The sequence below is a fragment of the Aspergillus pseudoviridinutans genome (genome assembly GCF_018340605.1).
Source record: "Aspergillus pseudoviridinutans IFM 55266 DNA, scaffold_8, whole genome shotgun sequence".
Classification (NCBI taxonomy): Eukaryota; Fungi; Ascomycota; class Eurotiomycetes; order Eurotiales; family Aspergillaceae; genus Aspergillus; species Aspergillus pseudoviridinutans.
In genome coordinates this window covers 1,553,070-1,577,819 of record NW_025091288.1, presented here as the reverse complement: position 1 = coordinate 1,577,819, position 24,750 = coordinate 1,553,070, and the positions used below count along the sequence as shown (strand labels likewise).

Below are 24,750 nucleotides of genomic sequence, written 5' to 3'. Positions count from 1 at the left end.
CAAATGACCTGGCGCAAGATGATCGCGCTATAAATATGAAGGAAGAAAACAGAAGAAATGACCGGGATATCAGTCGTGGGAGGACGTCCATTGACGACAAGCTCGTGCAACAAGCTAAAATCCGAGAGACTTTTGCAGCCAAGGATCGAAATACTCGCAGGTCTCCGGACTCACAGCACCGCCAGGGACGCAGAGCTTGAAGACAGGGCATGGACCGCAGGGTGCTTCGGTCATGCCGTTCGTGACCAGCTTGTCGCCCACATCCTCCACGTCACCCTCTGGTTTCCGATTCTTTTCCATTTTCACAGCTGCGGGGTTCTTGACCGATTTGTAGAATTGACCGTTGTTCAGCGCAACGAGCTTCTTGTCATAGCAGAGCATCTCCAACAACTGTATGATGCTCTCCTCTCCGAGCCGGACGGGTGTGATCCCACTTTCGTTCACTGCAGCAGTAATCATCGCGACCGTCGGATAGCCCTCATAGCCGGCAGGATAAGGGAGATATTTCTTTTCACCCGATTCTTGCTTTACCGAGGCACGCCCGTCGGCCGTTTTCAAGCGCTTGTTCCCAGTAGCCGGAACCTCATACCAGCTCTTCCGGCTAACCGTATACTCGATGAAGCCAGCGACCGTACTGATAAAGTTCGCGTCCAGTACTCCGTCAGTAAACCAAGCACCACCCGTCACATCCTCACTCGGAGCAAGGCCGGCCAGCATATACATCTTCCGACTCGGAAACTTGACATTGTGGACACTCTTAATGTAATTCTTCCCTTCCAGTGATTTGAGGCAACGATCTAAGATAGATTTGTGTAAGTTGGTCCGGTTCTGTATCGCACGGACCCAGATGCCGTTGCGTCCTGTCGAGTGGATGACATTGTAGACTAGACTTTCGTCGGGGCTGAGATTCTGGAGCCTATGCAAGAAAAGAATAGGATGTTAGCAGCGGTCCCCATGGACTTGGTAGTATCCAACAAGTGACCTACTTCTCAGCGTCTTCCCGAGAAATGATCTTCCATGCCAAACGATCATTTTTGCCGTGAAGGAGGCGAAATAGTTTTTGGTCAACGAGCAACTGTGTGCATTGCAGCAGAAGTGGTAGGTTATTCCTTTCGATGACACCTAAGCCCAGCAGGTCTTGTTGATAGAACAGATGATCAGAGTCGTATCTCTTCAGGCATTCGTCGTAAAGTTTAGATGCAAGCTCGTTGATGGAGCTGCCAGAGGGCCCTGCGGAGGCCATTTTTCGAGCCGTCGGTCACAGAGAGAGAGAGAAATATCACCGAACAGCATTGAAAGCGAGCATTGTCGAATAAGGATAAAATAATCGAACTCCGATAAGCGACGCCAACGGAAGACAACCGGCCAGAGCAACGCAAGGTAGCACGCGCAAGAACAGTTGCACGTCCTCGGCAGAGTCAAAATATTGTAGCAGCGTGACTAACCACTACGTAGGAAAAGCCGGCGGAGATGTTATTTTTTTTGTTCGGCGGTCTTCCCCTCAGCCCAGAAGGGTTTAGGGCCAGTAGAGCTCCAGAAGGCTTGGCATGAACTTTGCCTCAGGCATCCAATGATTTCCTCGGAAATTTCCAGAAGCTCCAGCGGGTAGAGCTCATTAATATGGGCCCAGCTCTCTCTCGCTTTGTCCGTCATCTGCTTATTTCCTACCGCATATCTCCAACCAGTTCCAGAATACCCGTCCTTGACAAAAATATTGCAGTATGGCTGACGCTTTGAAGGCAGAGGGCAACAAGGCCTTCTCTGCTAAGGACTATCCTACCGCTATGTACGTATATATATATGCTACCCCGCTCATCTGAATGAGGCTGCACAGGGTTCACGAGAAAGAAAACTAACCGTTCTCTAAACTGGAACAGTGAGAAGTTCACACAGGCTATTGAGATTGAGCCTACCAACCACATTCTATACTCCAACCGGTCAGCTGTCTACTCTGCGCAGTCAGATTACCAGAAAGCTCTGGATGATGCCAACAAGGCCATTGAAATCAAGCCAGACTGGTCCAAGGGTTACAGCCGTAAAGGAGCCGCTTGCCGTGGTCTCGGAGACCTCTTGGGTGCTCACGATGCCTACGAAGAAGCTCTGAAGCTCGACCCCAGCAACGACCAGGCTAAGTCCGGTCTCAACGCTGTGAAGAGGGCCATCGATGGCGAAGCTCGGGCCGACGGTGTCGACCCTACCGCTGGATTGGGTGGGATTTTCAACGACCCTCAGATGTTCCAGAAATTAGCCAGCAACCCCAAGACTTCCCACCTTCTTGCGGACACCGACTTTATGTCGAAACTTCAGCGCCTTCAGCAAAACCCCAACAGCATGGGCCCGCAGGAGATCCAGGATCCCCGTTTCTTACAGGTTATGAGTGTGTTGCTGGGTATCGACATGAGCTTTGGAGCTCCCCCGGAGACCGCTGGCTCCTCTCAGGTTGCGGAAGCTGAGGAGGACGTGCCGATGCCCGATGTGAAGCCTGCTGCTGCCGAAAAGAAGAAGGAACCCGAACTAGCACCCCAGCCTGAGCCTGAGCCCCAGGATGAGGAGACTATTGCGAAGAAGAAGGCCCAGGAAGCTGGTGACGCCGAGAAGAAGATCGGCAACGACTTCTACAAGAAGAAGCAATTCGATGAGGCTATTGAGCACTACACCAAGGCTTGGGAGCTCAACAAAGACATTACATACCTGAACAACATCGGTGCGGCCAAGTTCGAGAAGGGCGATCTCCAGGGTGCCATCGAAATCTGTCAGAAGGCCGTTGAAGAAGGTCGCGCACTTCGGGCTGATTTCAAGGTCATCGCCAAGTAAGTTTTGCAGTCTTCGTCTTCTTCCTTTTCTCAGCTAACCATTTCTCTTCCATAGGGCCTTCGCAAGAATCGGTTCCGCTTATGAGAAGCTCGGTGATTACACACAAGCTATTGAATACTACCACAAATCCCTCACTGAACACCGCACTCCCGACGCTCTCACCAAGCTCCGCAACGCAGAAAAGGCCAAGGAGAAGGCCGAAAAAGAGGCGTATATTGACCCCGCCGAGGCAGAAAAGGCTCGCGAGCTCGGCCAGAAGAAGTTCCAGGAGGCGGACTGGCCCGGTGCTGTTGAAGCTTTTACTGAGATGACCAAGCGTGCTCCTCACGACCCCAGAGGATTCTCGAACCGTGCCGCTGCCCTCATCAAGCTTATGGCTTTCCCTCAGGCCGTTCAGGATTGCGACGAGGCTATCCGCCGTGATCCCAAGTTCATCCGCGCCTATATTCGTAAATCGCAAGCTCTGGTTGCCATGAAGGAATACAGCAAGGCCTTGGATGCCTGCACGGAAGCCGCAGAGCAAGACGACGGAACMCACACCCGTGAGATCGACCAGCAGCAACAAAAGTGTCTGGAGGCTCAGTTCAGTGCTCGTGCTGGCGAGACGGAGGAGCAGACCATGGAGAGAATCCAGAACGACCCCGAGGTAAGCCACTTCAGCCCTTTCCATTAGTGGCGCAGTAGTTCTAACGTGACGCACACAGATCATGTCGATCCTTCAGGACCCAGTCATGCAGAGCATTCTCCAGCAGGCCAAGGGCGACCCTGCTGCCCTGCAAGAACACATGAAGAACGTCCAGGTTCGGACGAAGATCCAGAAACTCATGGCGGCTGGTGTCATTCGTCTCGGTCGGTAAACGATTCGGGCTCTCGTCACGGAGATATGATGGAAATGACCTGCAGATACTCTTTTGCGAGCTTCAAAATTGTCCTTGCAACGGCTTACATTCCTTCAGAATTTGCAATGAGGTGATGATGCATGTTTGTTGTACGCTCTATTTAATAATGATATGTTATGAACATACCAGTGCTTCTTACAGTGTCTGTAACTCGAAGAATTACACCAAGTATGGCTAAGCTCAACCTACAGGGCCGCCTAGTATTGTATTACATCAGCCGCTATCTCGTGGATTGGAAGGAGACAGTCTGTTCTTCTTGCTATCTCGCATGTCATAAAGGGTACCGTTTCATGAAGGTACATCTGATGGGTATATGTACGGTGAAATAACAACATCGCATAGTGAACGCCAGAACAGAAAAACAAGAAATAATAGCAGAGACCGACTACTTGCCCAAGTTTGACTTGCAATGTGGGCAATACCAAGTTCCCACCGGCTCCCTTGTCAAACCAACACACTTCCAATGGAACCATTCGTAGGGACAATTGTCGTTATCACACGCGACCATGTCTCCATGACTGACACTGCGGCAGGTACAGTAGACCTTGGTATCCTCGTTGCCCTCCTCTTCCTCATCCTCCTCGTCAATGTCCTCGTCCATGCGTCTAGAATCACTGGCGTTGGAATCCGACGCCTCGGCACTGCTGAGGAGCGACTCGTCCTCATCTTCATCGCCGCCCGCCGCGGACGGGGACTTCTTGGTCGCACCGCTGAGCTTGACACGACCACTCGCGCTGGAAGAGCGTTTCGTCGCTTTACCATGGGCCTTGATCTTCTTGAGTTGTTGATGAGGCGCGACTTTCTTAGTGGCGGCCTTCTTGATTGCGCCCGTTGCCCGCGGCCCGGCGCTGCCTGCGCGACTGGAAGCCGGTGTGCCTGGCTTGGGCGTGCCGGGGCCAATGGATGACTGCCGGAGATTCGACGACGCAGCGGGAAGAGTACCCAACGATGCGTTGAGCCGGCGACGCTTGTTCTCCACCGCTCCTGCCGATGATTCGCGTTGCCGTTGTTGGAAGTGGGTTGTGCCAGACGGGGTTGCCGGAGCTGAGCTGCGCGCCATGCCTTGCGTGGCTAACGCGGCTGAACTTGTAGACCGGGCAAGCGACTGGCTGAGCCGTTGCGAGATGCCTAGTAAAGAGTTCGTGTTGCCTGATGTGGGTTGGAGAGGTGAAGAAGTAGTATCGGCGGCCGTTGCATCGGGAAAGAAGATCTTCGGCGGATCGCGGTACTGGTCTTTGCTGTTGAAAAGGGAGGGCAGAGGCGGATCATTCGGGAGTACACCATCGTTTTGTAGATCGCGTATCTTGACGTCCAGTTTCTTGATTTGGCGATCGAGCAGGATACATGCTTTCTCGCTCAGATGTATCTTCTCGTCCTGTAACTGCTGTGCCCTGTCCAGATTCTGTAGAATCACCTTCGAGTACTGCTCTTCTTTAGGGTTCGGCGTGAGACTGCCATTGAGTTTGATGAATTTCTGTAGACTGCTATCGCGAGAGTTGATGGTTGCGCGACAATCCTGGATGATCTTGTCCTTGGCCTGGATCTCTTCCATCAAGTGGTTGATTTCAGCTGGAAGATTCGCTACATCGTGAACAAACTGCTCCAACACGGAGGCACAGTCCTCAGAACCATGTGCCATGTGTGCTGTATTGTAGAGCCCGGTTTTGATGCACCTATGCTGCGGAATTCGCGCAGCCCAAGTCGTTTTATGATCGATTGGGATCAGTACAACGTTCAGAGGTTGGTGGCCGGGAGGTGGCGACTGCGGCCAAGAGCGTTACTGCCTGCGGAAATGAACCATGATCTGAAATTTGCTGACTAAGCTCTGCCTTACTGGGCGAGCGGTTCTTTTTGCTTCTTATCTCCGTGTAGTGCTCCTACACTCCCAAACTTCCATCGTCGGTACGATTCCGACTGCGGGTTTGCTATTTTTGGCGCATACACCTTTGTCAAGCATGCAGTCCCTTTGTCTTTGTTGTCTTAATTGCAGTGTTGGCCGCTGAATCCCTTAGATTGTTTGCTGTAGATCTTCTTGTCTGTCCTTTCCCTCAGCTAAATTCATGCGCTTGGTACAGCAAATCATGATTCATCTGTATAGACCCAACCAACGAACCATGATTCTCTTTGTGCGCAACATACAAGGCGACGCCATAGGATATATAAACCACTTGATATCTGTACATCAAGATATTCTCTCGCCACTCTTCTTCGTTCATTATCAGATGCAAAAGTTTGGCCGTATGACGTCGCGTGCTCCTTGACAACTGCATAGAGGTGCAAACAGTGCAAACCCCTTCTTATTTCGTTGATTCCCCGCGCTGTATGACTGTCCGGCAACGGACTTTTTGCCAGCGCTATCAGATCTTTAGTGACTCTGTGACGCATATCACAAGTTGAGATCTCATCTAGGCGCTGAGTTGCTGAGCACCGAAGATAATTGAGGTGTGCAGGGTCAATACAGTTTGTCCACGATGGGTCAAGCAACGACCCCTCCATACCCGGAGGGCATTTTCTCTCTTCTGGATACAGATTTGTATAAGCTGACAATGCAATGCGCTATTCTGAAATACTTTCCTGATGTTCGTAAGTTTTTGTCTCCGGTCATACAGCATAGAATTGCTTTGACCGAATTTCCTGGGCAGATGTTACATATGGCTTCACGAACCGTACCCCGCAAATGAAGTTGACGCGGGGTGCTTATAAATGGCTCCTGGAACAAATGGACAGTATGTGAATCTGCTCTACTCAGCCTGTGATATCTTGGTATTGACACCTCGTCCTGGATAGGACTTGCCAATGTCCGTGTGACCGATGAGGAGTTGGCTTTCCTGAAGAAGCAATGCCCATACTTCAACCATGCCTACCTTCGATACCTGACTACGTTCCAACTCAAGCCTCCGGAGCAGATTGACATCAAGTTCACACCTGTACAAGACACGGGTAGCGATGAAGACTTGGGAGATATTGAATATATGGTCAAGGGGCTTTGGGTTGAGACTATCCTTTACGAGATCCCACTCCTCGCCTTGACAAGTCAGGCGTACTTCATGTTCACCGACAAGGATTGGGATCACAGCAATCAAGAGGAGAAGGCCTTCCGCAAGGGGTGCACTTTGCTCGAGAACGGATGCATATTCTCCGAATTCGGCTCCCGACGTCGACGCGATTACCATACTCAGGACTTGGTCATGCAGGGGCTATGCCGGGCTGCTGAAGAGGGAAAGCGACAGGGTTGGAAGGGCGTCTTGTCAGGAACCAGCAATGTGCACTTTGCGATGAAGTATGGCGTGACTCCCATTGGTACCGTGGCCCACGAGTGGTTCATGGCCATCGCTGCCATCACGGACGATTACGAGAATGCGAACGAGCTGGCTCTCCGCTACTGGCTCGGATGCTTCGGCGAAGGGGTATGTATCAGTTCCTTCTCAGACGACGCAGACAAGTCATTCATTATTGTATTAGGTCCTCGGCATCGCCCTCACCGATACATTCGGTACCCCGGCTTTCCTTGATGCCTTCCGGAAGCCGATCCCTCACCACACCAGCGCAGGTGTCGGTGCCGTCTCCACGACTGCATCGGGAGCGAACACAACAAGCGAGTCACAGCCTCAGAGCGAGGCCGAGACCAAGCCACCTATTACCGCTCCCCTTCACGAGAACGACTCCCAGCATTCTCCCAAGACATATGCGCAAGTCTTCACAGGCGTTCGTCAGGACTCCGGCGACCCAGCCTACTTCGTCAAGATGGTCCGCGACTTCTACGACAAAGAGGGAATCAAAGAGAAGAAGACTGTCGTGTTTTCAGATTCGCTGAACATCGAGCACTGTCTGGAGTACAAAACCATTGCCGAGGAGGCCGGGTTCGCCCCCGTCTTCGGTGTCGGGACTTTCTTCACCAGTGAGTTCGGTCCCGTCTAGTTTCACGTCAGCAGCTCCGCTAACTCTTCGACTTACAGACGATTTTACGAATAAATCCGACGGCAAGAAATCGAAGCCGCTCAACATCGTCATCAAGATCGCTACGGCCAACGGCCGCCCAGCCGTCAAGTTAAGCGACAACATGGGCAAGAATACGGGCGACAAAAGTATGGTGCAAGAGGTGAAGAAGAGGCTAGGGTACATCGAGCAATACTGGGAGGAAGGGGATGAGAGCAATCGCTGGGCAAAGCAGAGGTAGCATATGCTCCTACTGTTGTTTAACGAGCTGAAGCAGCTCTTGTACATCTTGTACATCGAAATACGAACCATGGGATAGACTCGACCTAGATTTAGATTATTCATTGATGGCTACCTGATTGTGTATATTTCTTATACAACAGCGACGAACATGCTTTTTTTGGATGATGCTCGATCTACAGCTACATTCAATGGAACGATCCTATGCATAGTAAAAATAATTTGTATTGGTAATCTTGTACAATTTAGAAGCGAACGGTGGATATCACAAAAGCAGCCTAATCCGATACACCGGCTCGAAAGTAAGTCAACCAAAGAAAATCGTCATCGTGCAGGACGTCATTAAGATGAATCAAGTGCCAGACCCAGATCCGTGTCTAAATCGCCAGTGATACCGCAATGACTATGGCCTACCGAGCCTGTCCCGGAATAATCTGCATTTAGCTCTGGGCCTCCTAGGAGTTCGTCTGTCCAGTCCACGTCTAGTTCCTGGACTGAGGAGATATTCGTGTCTAGAGGCAGGAAATCAGGGAAGGAGTCGATGTCAATGCGCAGCAGATCCGCAGGAATGAATGAGCTGATTGTTTGAGGCGAAGGGAAGTTGTTGAGGTGGTCGTCAAAATCATTTGTAGGCGTAGGTTGTTGTTGCCGGTTCGTATTTTCCGGTTCATTGTAAGGTCGGGAGATAGAGGTTGCAATGCTGTGTCTCTTCGTTTGTAAGGACTCAGCGCGGTGTTCTTTGCGCTGCGCATCCAACTCGGACCTTTGCTGGGGGTTTGCTCCCACGAAGGACCCTCGCCGATCCGATGAACTATTTTCTGGCGAAAAAGCCGTATGCATGTTTGCATCGAAGCTTCGTCTCCGTAACGGCGGCTCTGGGGGTTGGAGCTGGTCGATGCTAACATTGCTGTATTCCATGATCTTGAGGAAAGTGCCAACACTATCGGACTGCACTTTGACTGCGGCTTCAATGTTGGCGACTTCCATGTCCGCGGCGGGGTAGAGATCTCTCAGGCCCCGAAGAACCTGGATGCATCTCTGAAAGTGGTGAAGGCTAGTTTCTCGGAGGGTGGGGTTGTTGGACATGATATTCGACAGGTGTGCCACGGCTGCTGGTATGATCACAGTGACGCCAGATTGAGGTAGGAAGCGAGTCAGATTTAACTGATTGAGCCCCTGTATAATGTGTGTGATTCCTAAAGCTGCATCGTGCATCTTCGATCGCGCAGTTTGCGTTATTTCAGCGCGCGATTTATCCGGATCCCGGCCATAAGCCCACGGCCTGTGCAGCGCGCTTATGGTCGCATGATAGAGCATTCGTAGCATGGCACCATGAAGTAGAAGAACGTCTTCTCCGTCCGTGAAGTTGGTTTTGGATGCGGGAATGTATTGCGCATCCTTCGGCAGGGCGCTGAGCCACGAGTCCAGTCTTTGGCTGCATCGAGCCAGCTCAGATTCCGAGGCCTGCCGCGGAATAAGTGTAATGGTGGTTCTATTGGTCACACCAAACTGGCACTGAGATGTTGTGTATTGCGCGAATAATACCCGGCCAATGCTCTGGCAAAGCTTAGCTTTTTCAATGAACATAGTCGCTAGTCGTTTCTGGTGGGACACATCCTCCAGTTGACGGCAGCGAAATATCTCAATCACGGACGGATGAAAGGGCTCAAAGTCAAAGTCGTCCAGTCGCAACATCGGAACGCTACTGGTTCCTTCATTGATCTGGGTTGGTCGCCTCAACCCCATGGCAATAAGACGGTCTCGACAGTACAAGCTCCACCACAGGCGGACCCGTAACCGTTTCATTCTGGGATCCATGTCGGATGCGGTGGGGTCTCTGTTCAATCCAATAGAGTGGGCCTGCGTGTTGCATATTCCTATCCAATCCCAAATGTCTCTTTGTGGGTTGTTGACGTGGTCCGACCAATACGTCATTAAGAGGAGCGTCTGCAAGATGGCGATTCGATCTTCTTCACAGTCGAGCGAATAGAGCAACTGATGTAAAGAATTAGATATGGCCTTGACCTTTTCCTGACAGAGTACATACCCTTAATCGTTCATAGAAAGCATTCCGTGCACTCTTTCGTGTCGTATAACCAGCATCTTGCAGATGTTTAAAGTCCACGAATGCCGTGGCAACAAACATCACGGCTTGGAACAAGAGGAGGCTTATGTTCCCTTCGGGGTCATTTTCTGCGACACATCGCAGGAACTCTTGCAGATTCAGGACCGGCATGAAACTGTGCACCCATTGAATATAGCATCTTAGTAGCTCATTCCGCAGTCCGCTCTCGGGAATCGAAAGTGCGCCTCGAAATCTCAGAAACTCCAGGTCTTCCGATGATATCCGACTAGGTAGAGGCTTTAGGAAACGCGGTTCGTCATCAAGGATTGCGATGAGAGGGTCAAAATCCGGATCAATAAGATCTTGTACTGTGGAGACCATGTTGGCCAGCGGAAGGGTATGTTGAACGGCGGGGTTCCCAGCTGTTCGTCGACCTAGCGACGGTTTGGAGTCAAAGAGCCATGGCGCCCGGGCATCGTACCCAAGAAGGCTGCCCTTTTTGGTGTTGGGGTTCTCTGCATCAATGTCTACGTTAGACAGCTTGCGCTTGGTGGTTACCATCCTGAGGGAGGTAATTTGGATACGGCTGCACCTGCAGCAAAACGATGCAATCTGATATACATGGACCGGATCTGAGCGGCCCAAGAAGACTCAAGAAGGGAATCGATGCGCTTGTCTGGTTCTAGGTCTGCACATGATCACATCGTGGACAGCTATCTCCCCGGCCACTGGAGTAAAGCCGTCTTCGGAGTTTGTGCGGGGTTTTTGCGGGGACTTTGACACCTTCTGGCGTCTTGGCGATATCAAATGGGCATTATTGGTCTAGACTGATGGAATCATTCTTCAATGGAGCTCTAGAAAAATGATAGCAGAGGATACAGGACTATGCGTCCCAATGCTTGTGCGATAATATTTGCTGGCAGCTCTCTGACAGAGGCGTTGGAATACCTCAGGAGCGTTGGGATCAGGCGCTAGAAAATAACCTGAGGCACCATCACTCTTCATTCAGGATTTTCAGGATTCTGATTTATTCTGATTTTGAAGAAAGGCACTGAAGACACGAAGATGTCAGTCTACTCATGGTCCTGGTCACAATCAGGGAGCAATGCCGCTTTTCTCCAGCAAAGTCCCCTTGTCGTTTCTACGGACATGCGACCTCCATCTTACTTTCCCGGGAACAGAGGATCAGACCAAAAAGGTGACAAGCGCCCAAAGGCGCAAAATGTCATGTAATAGTAGATCCCATGTAGTTAGACGGAGACGGGGGGGAGAAGCGACTGATCAGCGTCGGAAAAGAGAACCGCGCTGCTCGAGGATCATGTTTCGATAACGTATTTGCTCTCCTTTTGATGCAAATTTGCTACTTGTGAATGATTAATCCTTTGAGTGACCAAGCAAGATCAGACAGCACAGCCCTCGCACCACCATGTCTATCAGAACGCCATTTCATATTCAATGTAGAAGCTGGGTAATCCGAGTATCCACCCAAAATATGTATGCCCACAAAAGCGCAAAATATAGTACATGTAGCCATTAAATCAAGGCCGGGACGAAATATCTTAACAGAAAAGTGTCCTCATTCGTGTCATGATCGAGTGGTTGTCGAAAACTCTGAGGCCTATACCAAAGGTTCAAGCCGCGGATGTCCAGAATTTCATCTGAGTTTGTTCACAGACTGTTCCAGTCAGTTTCTGTCCCGAGAATGGTGTTGAGAGCTGCGCTAGGGATCAAACGCATGAGATGTATGATTCGACTTACGGAGGGAGGAGGAACTCGCTGAGGCTGCTGTGAAGGAACGCAACGCCGGCCTAAGGATTTGAAGCGTTAGCCGTGATCCTTCCAAGGAAGCTTCGGAAAGAATAAGATAAGAGGCACTTACACCAAAGACCAGAAGGCTTCTGACGATGGTGGCATTCTCAGGCGCGGTCAGCTCTTCATATGCAGCTCCGAGGAAGCCCTTCTGGGGGCGACCGGAGCTGGCAGCAACGACACGCTGGTTGGGAGCCATGATATGAGCTGAAGATGAGGATGGATATTTGTAGTGTAATAGCTCAGAGTAGCTTATTATGGCGATCAAGGAACAGACGTTAAGATGATAGATAATTGATGGACTGCGGAGGAAACGCCGCCCCGAGAAATCTTTCAATTACTCGGTCCTTGGCATTGCTAATTGCGTCTCTAGCTTGTCCCGGCACCCGTACCTCCTCCAAAGTAGCTTGCGCGACCAATTGTAAGAAAAGTGATTGCAAGAATACATACTCGAAAGAGAGCCTGATAGTCATCTTCGGGGGCTGAAAGTAATTTTCCTCTTGCTATATTGCTGGTGCCTCCAAGCTTGCTGCCCCATCCTTTGCAGGAAAGTCTTCTGTACCCTCCTGCGCGCCGGGCACCTCGCAACCATGACGAGCATCGACGACCTCTTTAAGGTACAGGTTCCTCAACGTATTATCATTAGATCGAAGCTAATTGCAATAAGAAACCTCTTTCGGCAGCGAGCGCCAAGCGCAAGCTAGAGGTTGCACAAGATCCGAGTATGCTCCCATACGTCCCAGGGCCTAGCCATCCTACAAGTCCGTTTGCTCATGCGCAATGTCAGATGAGCTTTACAAAGCAGCGAAGTTAGACGCGAATGGTGATGTCAAGTCGAAAGGAAAAGCACCGATGGTGGAGGAAGACGTTGAGGACGACGGCGAGGCCGGTCCGGAACTACCACCTGATTTCGATGCCGAGGATATCCCAGACGACGAAGAAGGGCGATTCTTCGGGGGAGGAATGGAGCGCAAAACAGCCCAGGCAATGCAATACATCGACCAACAGGATGAAGGAGAGGCAGCGGTATGGAAGGATCTGAGACAGCAATGTCAACCTAGACCCAGCACTAACGCTGCTTTAGCCCGAGAAATTCGATTCTGCCTGGTTGCGACGGCTGGCGCTCACCTTTGAAAGGAAAATATCGAAAAACGCCGAGCTCCGCGGCAAGTTTGAGAATGATCCCCAGAAGTGAGTTGACTGGGCCTCACTGCTTGATGAGACGAATAGTGCTCACGATGTGCCCAGATTCATGACTTCGGAAGCCGATCTAGACACGGAGATCAAAGGACTCTCAATCTTATCTGAACACCCCGAATTATATGCAGAATTCGCCAAGTTGGGATGTGTGGGCTCTCTAATATCATTGCTGTCCCATGAGAACGCAGATATTGCCATTGACGCAATCCAGATCATCAACGAGTTGACGGATGAAGATGTAGAGGCTGAACAGGAACAGTGGGATGCTCTCGTCAATGCATTGGTATGTGCTGCCTTTGCTTCACGGAACGACTGCTGACGATATAGTTGGATGCCGACCTCATTGAGCTTCTGACTCAAAATCTGTCACGGTTGGATGAAGCATCTGAAGCTGATAGAGCAGGCGTATACTATGTGCTAAGTATGCTCCTCTCTGATTTATATTTTGTTAAAGCATGACGCTAACTTTCGTAACCAGACGTCCTGGAAAACCTGGCTTCTCAAAACACAATCGCGGAAAAGATTGGTCAAGAGTCGACCGTGTTATCGTGGCTTCTCTCTCGCATACAGCAGAAAGAAAATCCAGTCAGTCAAAATAAGCAGTACTCCGCAGAGGTTTTGGCCATTCTGTTACAATCATCTCCCAAAACCCGAGCAAAATTCATTGGCCTTGATGGTGTCGATATTCTACTTCAACTACTCAGCCACTACCGCAAACGCGACCCTGAAAAGGACTCGGACGAGGAGGAGTATGTGGAGAATCTTTTCGACTGTCTGATATGTCTTGTCGACGAAGATTCTGGCAAGGAGAAATTTCTGGAAGGCGAAGGCATTGAGCTTGCTCAGATTATGCTGAAGGAAGGCAAATTTAGTAAGCAACGTGCCTTGCGAGTCCTTGACCATGCTCTGGGTGGATTGGGAGGCGGCCCTGCGTGCGAGCGTCTAGTCGAAGTTGCAGGTCTGAGAACAATTTTTGGAATGTTCATGCGAAAGGTAGGCGTCTTCTCTAACTAGACCCTCACCGGCTGTAACTAACTCCAAACAGCAAGAAAGCCAGACAATCGAACATCTGTTGGGAATCTTTGCTTCTTTGTTACGCCTCTTACCAGGAGGTTCGGCTCCACGCATTCGTACCCTTGCCAAATTCATGGAAAAGGACTACGAAAAGATTGTGAAGCTCGTGAAGCTAAGACGGGACTATGCTTCAAGGGTGTCGCCTGTTGAACAAGCCATTGAGGAGGAACGGAAGAACTACACAGACGAAGAGCAAGAAGTCATGGCTGCAGAATGGCTCTCTAGACGCTTTGACGCGGGTCTTTTCTCTCTGCAGGTTTGTTTGACATCACTCACCTTTGTAGAACTGATTGACTAACATTCATTTCACCCACAGTTAATTGATGTTTTACTGGCGTGGCTGGTGGCTGAGGATGATGGAGCAAAACAGAAAATCATTTCACTATTAGCAGATAGGGATGAGGATCTGTCCATTATCAAGGCGACGTTGAAAGGTAAGCAGGATTCACTGGAAGAAATTCCCTTCTTACGTACTAACTTCTTTTCAATCAGAGCAAATGGAGGGACTTGCAGATGATGAGCCTGGGCAAAAGGACCATAAGGAAATGCTCGGGACCTTACTACAATTCTTATAGAATGCAGCGTATCAATGCATGTCATGAATAGTAAAGACGAAATTTCGGGAGATTCGAGCGATGATAATCGCCATCTTCACATACCATGGTCCATTCGTAGGCCAATAGAAGTAGCAATATCACGTGGCGCAATTGCCTATTCTGTTCTAGTCAAGGACTAGCGCCAAGTCGGGGTCGAGGCGCTAGTGGCGGCTCTCTGCTCAAGATCCATCAGCAGCCGGAGAATCGAAGCGTCCAGCTTTGCTCCATCCAACATCCTCTGCTGCAGGGGATCTCTCACTTTCCATCAATAAAACTGGGATCCCGACTTAGTGAACCCTCTTAAGTGTCGCTTTTCAGGCACACTTACGCCGGTCTCACTGCTCGTCGCAGCAGTTGATCAACACGGAAGTGGGATCTTTTCTTGTTTGAGCGCGTCGCTCCCTCCCTGCGCTCAACACATTTTTCATTAATCGCCCGTCTCAAACCGATCCGATTCCTGTCAAAATGGCCGAATACGACGATGCGTACGAGGAGGAGTTCTACGATGAGATGGAGGAGGGGATCACGTCGGAGGACTGCTGGACGGTTATCTCCTCCTTCTTCGACACGAAGGGTTTGGTATCGCAGCAGCTGGACTCTTTCGATGAGTTCATCTCATCAACGATGCAGGAGCTGGTAGAGGAACAAGGCCAGGTCACCCTCGACCAGACGCTGCCTCCTTCGGATGATGAAGTCGACCCCGTCGTTCTCCGTCGGTACGAGCTCAAGTTCGGAACGGTCATGCTCTCACGACCTTCGGTTACTGAAGGTGATGGTGCGACTACCATCATGTTGCCTCAGGAGGCTCGTCTGCGAAATCTCACCTACGCCAGCCCGCTCTACCTCGGTATCACTAAGCGAATCATGGAAGGTCGGGAACGGCTGATTGCGGATCGTGATGAGGACGACACAGTGCCAGATGCGGACGAGGACAGAAAGGCCCGTGGGACATATTTGCAGTGGGAACAGAAAGAACTCCCCGCTGATCAGGCCAAGGAGGAGACGGTGTTCATCGGAAAGATGCCCATCATGCTCAAGTCCAAGTACTGTATCCTAAAGGATCTGAGCGAGCAGGCGCTTTACAACTGGAACGAATGCCCCTACGACTCTGGTGGTTATTTCATCATCAACGGAAGTGAGAAGGTTTTGATTGCTCAAGAGCGAAGCGCCGGAAACACAGTGCAGGTCTTCAAAAAAGCGCCACCAAGTCCTACACCCTACGTTGCCGAGATTCGAAGTGCGGTCGAGAAGGGTTCCCGACTACTCTCGCAATTGTCTCTTAAGCTTTTTGCTAAAGGAGACAGCGCCAAGGGTGGATTTGGTCCTACGATCAGATCGACTCTCCCCTATGTTAAGACGGATATTCCCATCGTCGTTGTTTTCAGAGCACTGGGTGTGGTTTCGGACGAGGATATTCTCAACCATATTTGTTACGACAGAAATGATACACCCATGCTCGAGATGCTGAAGCCCTGCATTGAGGAAGGTTTCGTCATCCAGGACCGCGAGGTTGCCTTGGACTTTATCGCCAAACGTGGATCTTCTCAGTCCAGCATGAACCACGAGCGTCGTGTTCGATACGCACGAGAGATTATGCAGAAGGAGTTACTTCCCCATATTTCTCAGAGCGAAGGCAGCGAGACGCGCAAGGCCTTCTTCTTGGGTTACATGGTTCACAGACTCTTGCAGTGTGCTCTCGGTCGTCGCGATGTTGATGATCGTGATCACTTCGGAAAGAAGAGACTTGACCTTGCCGGCCCTCTGCTTGCCAATCTTTTCCGAGTTTTGTTCACGAGAGTCACTCGGGATCTCCAGCGGTATGTCCAGAGATGTGTGGAAACTAATCGTGAAATCTACTTGAACATCGGTATCAAGGCCAGTACCTTGACTGGAGGTCTGAAATATGCCCTCGCCACCGGTAACTGGGGAGAACAGAAAAAGGCAGCAAGTTCGAAGGCAGGTGTCTCACAGGTGTTGTCACGTTACACCTATGCCTCCACCTTGTCACATCTTCGCCGTACCAACACACCAATTGGTCGTGATGGTAAGATCGCGAAGCCTCGTCAGCTTCACAACACCCATTGGGGGCTGGTTTGTCCTGCGGAAACTCCTGAAGGTCAAGCTTGTGGTCTGGTCAAGAACCTGGCTCTCATGTGTTATATCACTGTCGGTACACCCAGCGAGCCCATCATCGATTTCATGATCCAGCGCAACATGGAAGTTCTTGAGGAGTTTGAGCCTCAAGTGACACCCAATGCAACGAAGGTTTTCGTGAACGGTGTTTGGGTCGGTGTCCACCGAGATCCCGCGCACTTGGTCAATACCATGCTCTCTCTGCGTCGGCGCAACATGATCTCTCACGAGGTCAGCTTGATTCGAGACATTCGCGAGCGTGAATTCAAGATTTTCACAGACGCCGGGCGTGTGTGTCGACCGCTTTTCGTCGTTGACAACGACCCAAAGAGCGAGAACTGCGGCTCGCTGGTGCTCAACAAGGAACATATCCGCAAGCTAGAGCAAGATAAAGAACTCCCCGCGGACCTTGATCCCGAAGATCGCAGGGAACGCTATTTCGGTTGGGATGGTTTGGTCAAGTCAGGAGTTGTCGAGTATGTCGACGCCGAGGAAGAAGAGACTATCATGATCGTCATGACCCCAGAAGACCTCGAAATTTCCAAGCAGCTTCAGGCTGGTTACGCTCTTCCGGAGGAAGATGATCCCAACAAGCGTGTCCGGTCGATCCTGAGTCAAAAGGCACACACTTGGACGCACTGCGAGATTCACCCCAGTATGATTCTTGGTGTCTGTGCCAGTATCATTCCCTTCCCGGACCACAACCAGTCTCCTCGTAATACCTACCAGTCTGCGATGGGTAAACAAGCTATGGGTGTGTTCTTGACCAACTTTGACCAACGGATGGAGACGATGGCAAATATTCTCTACTACCCGCAGAAACCATTGGCCACAACGCGGTCCATGGAATTCCTTCGATTCCGTGAGCTACCAGCTGGGCAGAATGCTATCGTTGCCATTGCTTGCTACTCCGGATACAACCAAGAAGATTCGGTCATCATGAACCAGAGCAGCATCGATCGCGGTCTTTTCCGCAGTCTCTTCTACCGCACATACACCGATACTGAAAAAATGGTTGGTCTCACTGTTGTCGAGCGCTTTGAGAAGCCCATGCGCTCGGATACAATCGGTATGAGAAAGGGCACCTACGATAAGCTCGATGAGGACGGTATTATCGCCCCTGGTGTGCGTGTCTCTGGAGAAGATATTATCATCGGAAAGACGGCCCCGTTGGCGCCAGAAGCGGAGGAACTCGGCCAGCGAACCAAGGCACATACCAAGCTGGACGTGTCGACGCCACTGAGAAGCACCGAAAATGGTATTGTGGATCAAGTCCTTGTCTCTACCAGCAATGATGACCTCAAGTTCGTCAAGGTGCGCATGAGGACGACAAAGGTTCCTCAGATCGGAGACAAGTTTGCGTCTCGTCACGGACAGAAGGGTACAATTGGTATTACCTACCGGCAGGAAGACATGCCGTTTACACGCGAGGGTGTTTCTCCCGATCTTATCATCAACCCGCACGCCATTCCGTCTCGTATGACAATTGCTCACTTGATCGAGTGCCAGCTCAGTAAAGTGTCGGCGCTACGTKGGTTCGAAGGTGATGCAACACCTTTTACTGATGTTACTGTCGACTCAATCTCTCGGCTGCTTCGGGAGCACGGTTACCAGTCTCGTGGCTTCGAAGTGATGTACAATGGGCACACTGGACGCAAGATGGTTGCGCAGGTGTTCCTGGGACCAACGTACTATCAGCGTCTGCGCCACATGGTCGACGACAAGATCCACGCGCGTGCCCGCGGACCGACCCAGATTCTGACCCGGCAGCCTGTGGAAGGTAGAGCCCGTGATGGTGGTCTACGTTTCGGAGAGATGGAACGTGATTGTATGATTGCGCACGGTGCCAGCGCCTTCCTGAAGGAGCGTCTGTTTGACGTCTCCGACCCGTTCCGTGTCCACATCTGCGACGACTGTGGACTCATGACCCCGATTGCGTAAGTTCTTTCTAACCCTTTGCAGATAGGCTGTCTGCATAATAATAAGCACTAGCTAACCCATAATTTCTCGTGGCAGGAAACTGAAGAAGGGGCTCTTCGAGTGTCGACTGTGTAACAACAAGCACAGGATCTCGCAGGTGCATATCCCGTATGCAGCCAAGCTTCTGTTCCAAGAATTGGCCGCAATGAATATCGCCGCTCGCATGTTTACCAACCGTTCTGGCGTGTCCGTGCGGTAAGGAAGGCAAGCACGCAAGTTGAGTGGACAGACACAAGAGGGTTTTGTACAATCTCCGTTCCTTTCTTTCTTACGACATGACCAAAACTATATTCGCTTTCGTCCCAGTCGCCCTTCTAATTATCTACGCGTTTTCATATTCAACTCCCTTCCCATTTTTTTGTGATCTCACCGGAGAGAGAACAGATTGATATTTTTTTTTTCCCTTTTGGCATTTCTCTGGCGTACAAAGGATGCAAGACGGACTGTCACTTATCTCGACTTGATACTACTGTGATTTACATGCGACCGCTCTGAAAAATGGGCCTGAAGGGGAAGTGAGTGCCTTGGTTCTTGTTCTCTTTATGTACTCAGCGAAAACTAGAATCACTTGGACAATGTTGAACCGCTTTTGTCATCTCGAGTTGTAGCCTGGTAGTCATACGCAGCTGTTATTACAGGGCAAGAACGACGATGATGATGAGGAGGACATATTGTCTTCCCCTCTTTCCATGCATGATGAATTGTCCTGAACCTTAAAGGATGCTATTTATCTGTATGTCTATCCTGCAGGAAGCGAAGTAGCTGATAATGTGCATAAGGGCAGTCCGTGTGGTTGCCGAAGGGAGGCCTGTCACAAGCCTTGATTGGTGAGGGCCTCATCACAGTGGATAACAGGCGCCAAATCCAGGGAGGTGGTTGGTTGGCGGCTCTGCTATGTGGTTGGCTACTGGAAGATTCTTGAGCCCCTCCTACTTGTATATAAACCAATCACCTTTATTGTTTACCCGCCAGCGAGAAGAAGTCTCCACTCTGGCAGCTGAAGATGGGCAAATGGATGTGTTCATTGGCTGCGGCAGTTCATATCATCTCCACCGCCAGTCATGTTCTTAGAATAGCTTGCAGGTAATGCCATCCAACTTGCTCGTCTTACAGAACACCAACAGTAACCAGGAATCTACTGGATGTCTGGAGACTGAGAGAGCCTTAAAGGTGCCGCAGCCGCTGGTCTGCTTGACGAGCCTTCTCTTCCCCTTCTCTTTCTTTCTTTCTTCTCTTCAGCAAGCTTCTGTTGGTTTGAGCTGCCTTTAATTTGGAAGTATCCTGTGCACTGGTTGCACTGCTTTTCGTCGTTATTATTGTTGTTACTGCTGCTTGTTCTATACTACTAATTACTTTTTCCCCACTATATCAAGAAAACCCTCAAGTCTTCCCTTCCCCATTTTACTCAATCAGACGAGCTGTGCTCTCTGATGATCTTGTTTATTCTCCTTTGCTCAGGATACTTCTAGATTATACAATCTTCTTCCCACGGTTCTCAATCCTCGTCGCCGGCCGACGTTGTTCATTGTTAGCCGTTTCCAGCTCAAACTACTTGCTCGGGTCTTGTCAAAGAACTGGTTTCTTCTCTTTGTCAAGGTCTTCTTACACTTTTAATCTTTTCTGATTCTAATTCTGCTGTGGACTGGTTCCCGTCAGCCTTGAAAGAGAAAGAAGCGCACTCGTTGTGAGCGTTGCACCGCCTGCCAACCAACAAGCAACCAGCCAACCAACCAACAGCTTCGATTGAATAGACTCTGGCAGTCTGTTACTCGAGGCACTGATTCAACGATTTATATCGACTTGCTCTTCAACTTTCCATATAATTTAATCTTTAGTTTCACGTCAATCATCTACCGCCACAATGACCGCTGTTCAACTCAAGTTCTCTCTCCGGACTTCCTCCAACGTCAAGACTGTCCATCTGCTCGGCTCCTGGGATAACTACTCCCGTCAAATCCCCCTTTCCCGGGATGATTCCAAGCCGGGCTCGTGGGTTGGCAAGTTCCGCTTCCAGACGTCGATGCTCAAGCTGGGTGGTCGGTACTGGTACTACGTAAGTATTCGTCGCTGTGGATTGATAAGGAAGGGAGACTAAATCCTCGGTCTAGTATATCATGGATGGATACCATGTCTCTCATGATCCCGCTGTCGAATACACCGTTGAGCCCACCACTGGCCGCAAACTCAACATCCTGGATGTGCCCGGTGGCAAGAGCTCCAACCCTGCTCCCAAGACACGACGGGGCTCCAACGACGTCGTCAAGGGCCGAGCTCTGTCTCCATCCAAGATCCACCACCCCAAGCCTTCCAAGCCCTACGCCTCTCGACAGATCCGGGAGACCGACTTTGCTCCCACCATGGAGGACCTGACCAGGCGCTTTGCCGGCTCCCGCATGTCCGACGAGTACTCTTACTCCAACAGCCCGCCCAGCTCCGTCGGCTCTTCCCTATCGTCTCGGTCTTCGGGCAGCACCTCGCCGTCGTCCTTGTCCTCTATGAGTGACCCAGCCTCCCCGATCTGCCGCTGTGAACGGTACGGCATCACTCGCAAGGGTGACCGCGTCAAGCTCGACTGCGGTGGTAGTCGCTGCGGCTACGTCACCGAGTCTTCGGAGGCCAGCTGCTCCGAGTCTGACAGCGACGAGGAATACCGCCGGGCTCGTACTGCCGTGCGCCGTCAAGGCATCGTTGTGCGCAGATAAATACGTTGATTCTTCTCAGTTCCCCGTATCTCTCCCCCATGTGCTCCTGAGAGGACCTCCCCATCACAGAGACGGGAGATCGACTATTTCCTGCGCCTCGGTCAATGCAACGATACCGTTTCCGATTGGTCTCGGCATTTTTCGAGCAATTCGATTTGTTTAAGCAAAACTATAGTCACTCCTTTGGCATGAATTATGTGATGAATCTTTTCCAGCAGAGAAGAATGAAAGGAAAAAAGAAAAGAAAAAAAAAAAGAATTTCAAAAAAGGAGACGGTCAACCGGACCAGGGCCTCACCGTTGACGGCACGAGGGCAACCGGACTCGCTCCGTCCTTGTGACCTCACCGTGAGGAGGGAAAGGATGTATGGGCGATTGACAATTATCCGCTCCGTATCTCATTCGTCTTGCACGGATGAGTTATGGCCAGGCGGAACGAACGTTGATGACTTGTGATCTGGACGGCTGTTCTCTAGAGGCATGCAGCTTGCTACTACATACCATAACCTAGCGCCAAAATATAACGCTGTCCAGATAAATGAGATTACGACGAAATGATATATTGATGGAATATCCAATCTACTTTTATAGCCCATATTGTAGCTCTAAGCAGGCAGGTTCCGGGTATGGAATCGAACTCGGATGCGTTCCCTTTCCGCACACCATCACTTAGAGTCGCCAGTAAACCTGGAGGCAGGCGTCTGTTACTTTCCTTAGTCTCATCATACACGGTCAAGGCCCGTTCTGTCGAATAGGATGCAGACAATGTCAATGACCCTCGAACCCCAACTAATAATAACCTACAATCAAGCCAACGGCAGCAGAATCACCAGATATCCACCTCCCGCCCTCGATTTCTCTAATGGAAATCAGTATCCCATCCGTAAGTACTCCCCTGCCTTCACTAATCAACCCTTCTGAGGGATGGCAGCAATCAACATCCACGACGGAGCCTTCATGTTAGTCACTCCTGCATTGTTTCCATCCCTAGATCCAAGATCCAAGACTGCCTGGCCAGAGGCTGGATCGTCTTCCCCTTGTCGCCTCCACATAAACCAAACGGAAAGGGCGCTGTGTGTATTGGCAGAGCAGCTAGGGCACGACGTCCCCCGTCCACCCCGCCCAATCTTCACATTCTACGCCGCAGTGCGCTTCGCGCATCTCTTGGACGACGCCTCCTCCGTATATCCTTGGAAGACTCCCCGCTCTAGATGAATCCTTCCTTCACTGTTCCCACCAGCAATGGCGTAAGTTTAGAGGGCCAGTCTGAGACGCGGCTATCCAGTGGTCAGGTCCGGACTTCGACTTCACCAGGCCGCAGGACGCGTTTGCGTTGACGCAGATTGCGAACGGCGGGGTGCTGAGGCGTGTTACGGTTACCCGTGTCATGACTATGGACGGGGCTTCAAGGCGATTGATCGGATGGTTCCGATTGAGCTTAATTGAGTGTTGTTGGGAGGTTGAAAGAGAAGGGGGTGGAGTGGGATGACGGAGGTGCTGGGGAGGAGCATACGCTTGCGATGGGGATCCAGGTTTGTCCGATGACTTGGGGGCTGCAGAGGGAGGAGTTTGACTTTTTGGAGAGAAGATTGCGAGGGATGTGTAGGTCGACGAGTGTTTGATGGCTATCTATCTATACTGGACTGACCAGATAATTATACATGAAATGAAATACCCGAAATGAGAACGCTGGCAACGAACGTGCCAAAGCGTAATGATAGAAAGCAGCGCCCATGAAATGCGAACTCCATCCCATGCAAGCTGTGTATGACTTTTTTCCACCAAAGCACGTCTATATCAATCCAAATCCAAGTATACAGAGCTCGAAGGTGTTCATATTCCATGCGGCATCGCGTTATCCATAATGTCGGTCAAAGCTCGCCCGGGTCCAAGCCGATTGGGAACAAAAAGAAAGAGTCGAGTGGGCGTCATGGTGAGAGAAAGGAAAAGGACCAGGTCCAGCCGGGACGAATGTATCGGACAAAGAGGCCAAGTATTGTTGGTGCGTCATCGTTTCAATCAATGAATGCCAGCCTTCAAGGCTGACAACGTCGGACAGTGATGACAGCTCCAGGCTGCCAAGCGAAAACAGTAGATGGGAAAGCAAACAATCGCACACAGTGCGCCGAGATTGGCTCGCAGAGCACAGAAGAGAAGTTATTGAAACTAGCATTGCGTTCAACGCAAGTCGCTCGGGGGTACCCAGATGAAGAACCACAGTATATTCATCCTTTCGGCGATGATCAATATCCCTTGGAGTACCCCGTCGCAGAACGATTACCACCAGTAGGCCCATTCCGTCTCATAGAATGTTTCTCACAGGCGTATCCGACCAACACCGTCTTTACTTGCACGGTGTGGCCCCGTTGACCATATGCTTGACACGGATCGACCGCGTGTTCAAAGTAAAGACACCCGCACACCGAATAACGTTCCACAAGCTGGTAGCACATTTCGGTAGGTCGTAATGATAGAATAGCGACTATATGCGTTTGGTGGATGACGACGTCCGGCGTAGACACGTGCCAATGAAGAAAATGCCGTTTGAATGAATGCTCCAAGAGAAAGAAGACAAGAAAGGATTCAATGTATTAAAGTTTGTCGATGCCATCCAAGGACAAACAAAGGTTTGCTCCGTTGGGAAGAGATTATATATATGAAGTTGAAGGACTCAGGCGACCTCACGAAGGTCATGACAATGGTCAAAAATAGGACGAAACGAAATGGGAAGCCGGGTTTCGTCAAGGCTGCATAGCCTATTCAATCTGCAAGCAACCCGAAGCAAGTGCGGACCGAATTTGATGCAAGGTATCCATTTAGGTCTTAGCTGGGAATTTTGCAGTTGTAATGAATATCGGTTTAATCCGAGAAGACAAGTAGTGAACAGCAATGCAAAAGACGATGGAAATGGAGATCCAGGACTAGGTCACTAGGCACAGTCGACACCAAACCATATCCGACTTTCCGCAGGTCATTCCCGCGGACAAGACCGAGGGCCATAGTTGATCAGTGGGGTTCCATTGCGCTGAAGGTTCGCACTTGGCTAGTCCTGCTAAACAGCCGGACCGGTTGGCCATGTCGCAGAACGTTGTACCGACGGCGATGACAGCTGATGCCGAGTTCCAAGTTTGGATATCCACCGTGACGGGACCGTTGAAGACTAGGAGGCTCTAAAAACCCTCAAGGTTGCTTCAAGCGGAGCTGGGCACTCCTTAGTGCAACATCATTGGTCTGTCTCCAACCGCGATCTCGTGCTTGCAGGGGCTTTCAGCTCGTGGTGCCATGGATTTTAGAGGCCTTAAG

General features: G+C 50.6%; 8 protein-coding genes across 8 annotated transcripts; 5 read left to right on the top strand and 3 right to left on the bottom strand.

Moving 5' to 3' along the window:
• Positions 1-114: 114 nt before the first annotated feature.
• Positions 115-1,243, bottom strand: Asppvi_010630 (RPC34 RNA polymerase subunit family protein; the record flags this gene model as incomplete). The annotated part of the gene is made up of 2 exons (XM_043306469.1): positions 115-916; positions 987-1,243. 2 exons carry the CDS (start codon positions 1,241-1,243, stop codon positions 115-117), a joined length of 1,059 nt encoding a protein of 352 aa, XP_043162404.1.
• Positions 1,244-1,721: 478 nt separating this feature from the next.
• sti1 (Hsp90 cochaperone STI1) lies at positions 1,722-3,671 on the top strand (the record flags this gene model as incomplete). Its single annotated transcript, XM_043306468.1, has 4 exons — positions 1,722-1,786; positions 1,878-2,810; positions 2,869-3,460; positions 3,519-3,671. The coding sequence occupies 4 exons, from the start codon at positions 1,722-1,724 to the stop codon at positions 3,669-3,671; spliced, it is 1,743 nt and encodes a 580-aa protein (XP_043162403.1).
• A 2,513-nt stretch (positions 3,672-6,184) lies between these two features.
• Asppvi_010628 (nicotinate phosphoribosyltransferase) lies at positions 6,185-7,890 on the top strand (the record flags this gene model as incomplete). The annotated part of the gene is made up of 5 exons (XM_043306467.1): positions 6,185-6,296; positions 6,356-6,439; positions 6,501-7,120; positions 7,176-7,611; positions 7,670-7,890. 5 exons carry the CDS (start codon positions 6,185-6,187, stop codon positions 7,888-7,890), a joined length of 1,473 nt encoding a protein of 490 aa, XP_043162402.1.
• A 341-nt stretch (positions 7,891-8,231) lies between these two features.
• Asppvi_010627 (transcription factor domain-containing protein) lies at positions 8,232-10,515 on the bottom strand (the record flags this gene model as incomplete). Its single annotated transcript, XM_043306466.1, has 2 exons — positions 8,232-9,884; positions 9,937-10,515. 2 exons carry the CDS (start codon positions 10,513-10,515, stop codon positions 8,232-8,234), a joined length of 2,232 nt encoding a protein of 743 aa, XP_043162401.1.
• A 1,193-nt stretch (positions 10,516-11,708) lies between these two features.
• Asppvi_010626 (putative TOM core complex subunit Tom6) lies at positions 11,709-11,962 on the bottom strand (the record flags this gene model as incomplete). Its single annotated transcript, XM_043306465.1, has 2 exons — positions 11,709-11,762; positions 11,834-11,962. 2 exons carry the CDS (start codon positions 11,960-11,962, stop codon positions 11,709-11,711), a joined length of 183 nt encoding a protein of 60 aa, XP_043162400.1.
• A 391-nt stretch (positions 11,963-12,353) lies between these two features.
• Asppvi_010625 (beta-catenin-like protein 1) lies at positions 12,354-14,612 on the top strand (the record flags this gene model as incomplete). The annotated part of the gene is made up of 10 exons (XM_043306464.1): positions 12,354-12,380; positions 12,431-12,485; positions 12,551-12,789; positions 12,848-12,954; positions 13,012-13,246; positions 13,291-13,384; positions 13,442-13,956; positions 14,009-14,293; positions 14,354-14,471; positions 14,530-14,612. The coding sequence occupies 10 exons, from the start codon at positions 12,354-12,356 to the stop codon at positions 14,610-14,612; spliced, it is 1,758 nt and encodes a 585-aa protein (XP_043162399.1).
• A 486-nt stretch (positions 14,613-15,098) lies between these two features.
• Asppvi_010624 (DNA-directed RNA polymerase II subunit RPB2) lies at positions 15,099-18,945 on the top strand (the record flags this gene model as incomplete). Its single annotated transcript, XM_043306463.1, has 2 exons — positions 15,099-18,703; positions 18,783-18,945. The coding sequence occupies 2 exons, from the start codon at positions 15,099-15,101 to the stop codon at positions 18,943-18,945; spliced, it is 3,768 nt and encodes a 1,255-aa protein (XP_043162398.1).
• Positions 18,946-20,607: 1,662 nt separating this feature from the next.
• On the top strand, positions 20,608-21,448 carry esdC (GTP-binding protein EsdC; the record flags this gene model as incomplete). The annotated part of the gene is made up of 2 exons (XM_043306462.1): positions 20,608-20,799; positions 20,855-21,448. 2 exons carry the CDS (start codon positions 20,608-20,610, stop codon positions 21,446-21,448), a joined length of 786 nt encoding a protein of 261 aa, XP_043162397.1.
• Positions 21,449-24,750: the final 3,302 nt, after the last annotated feature.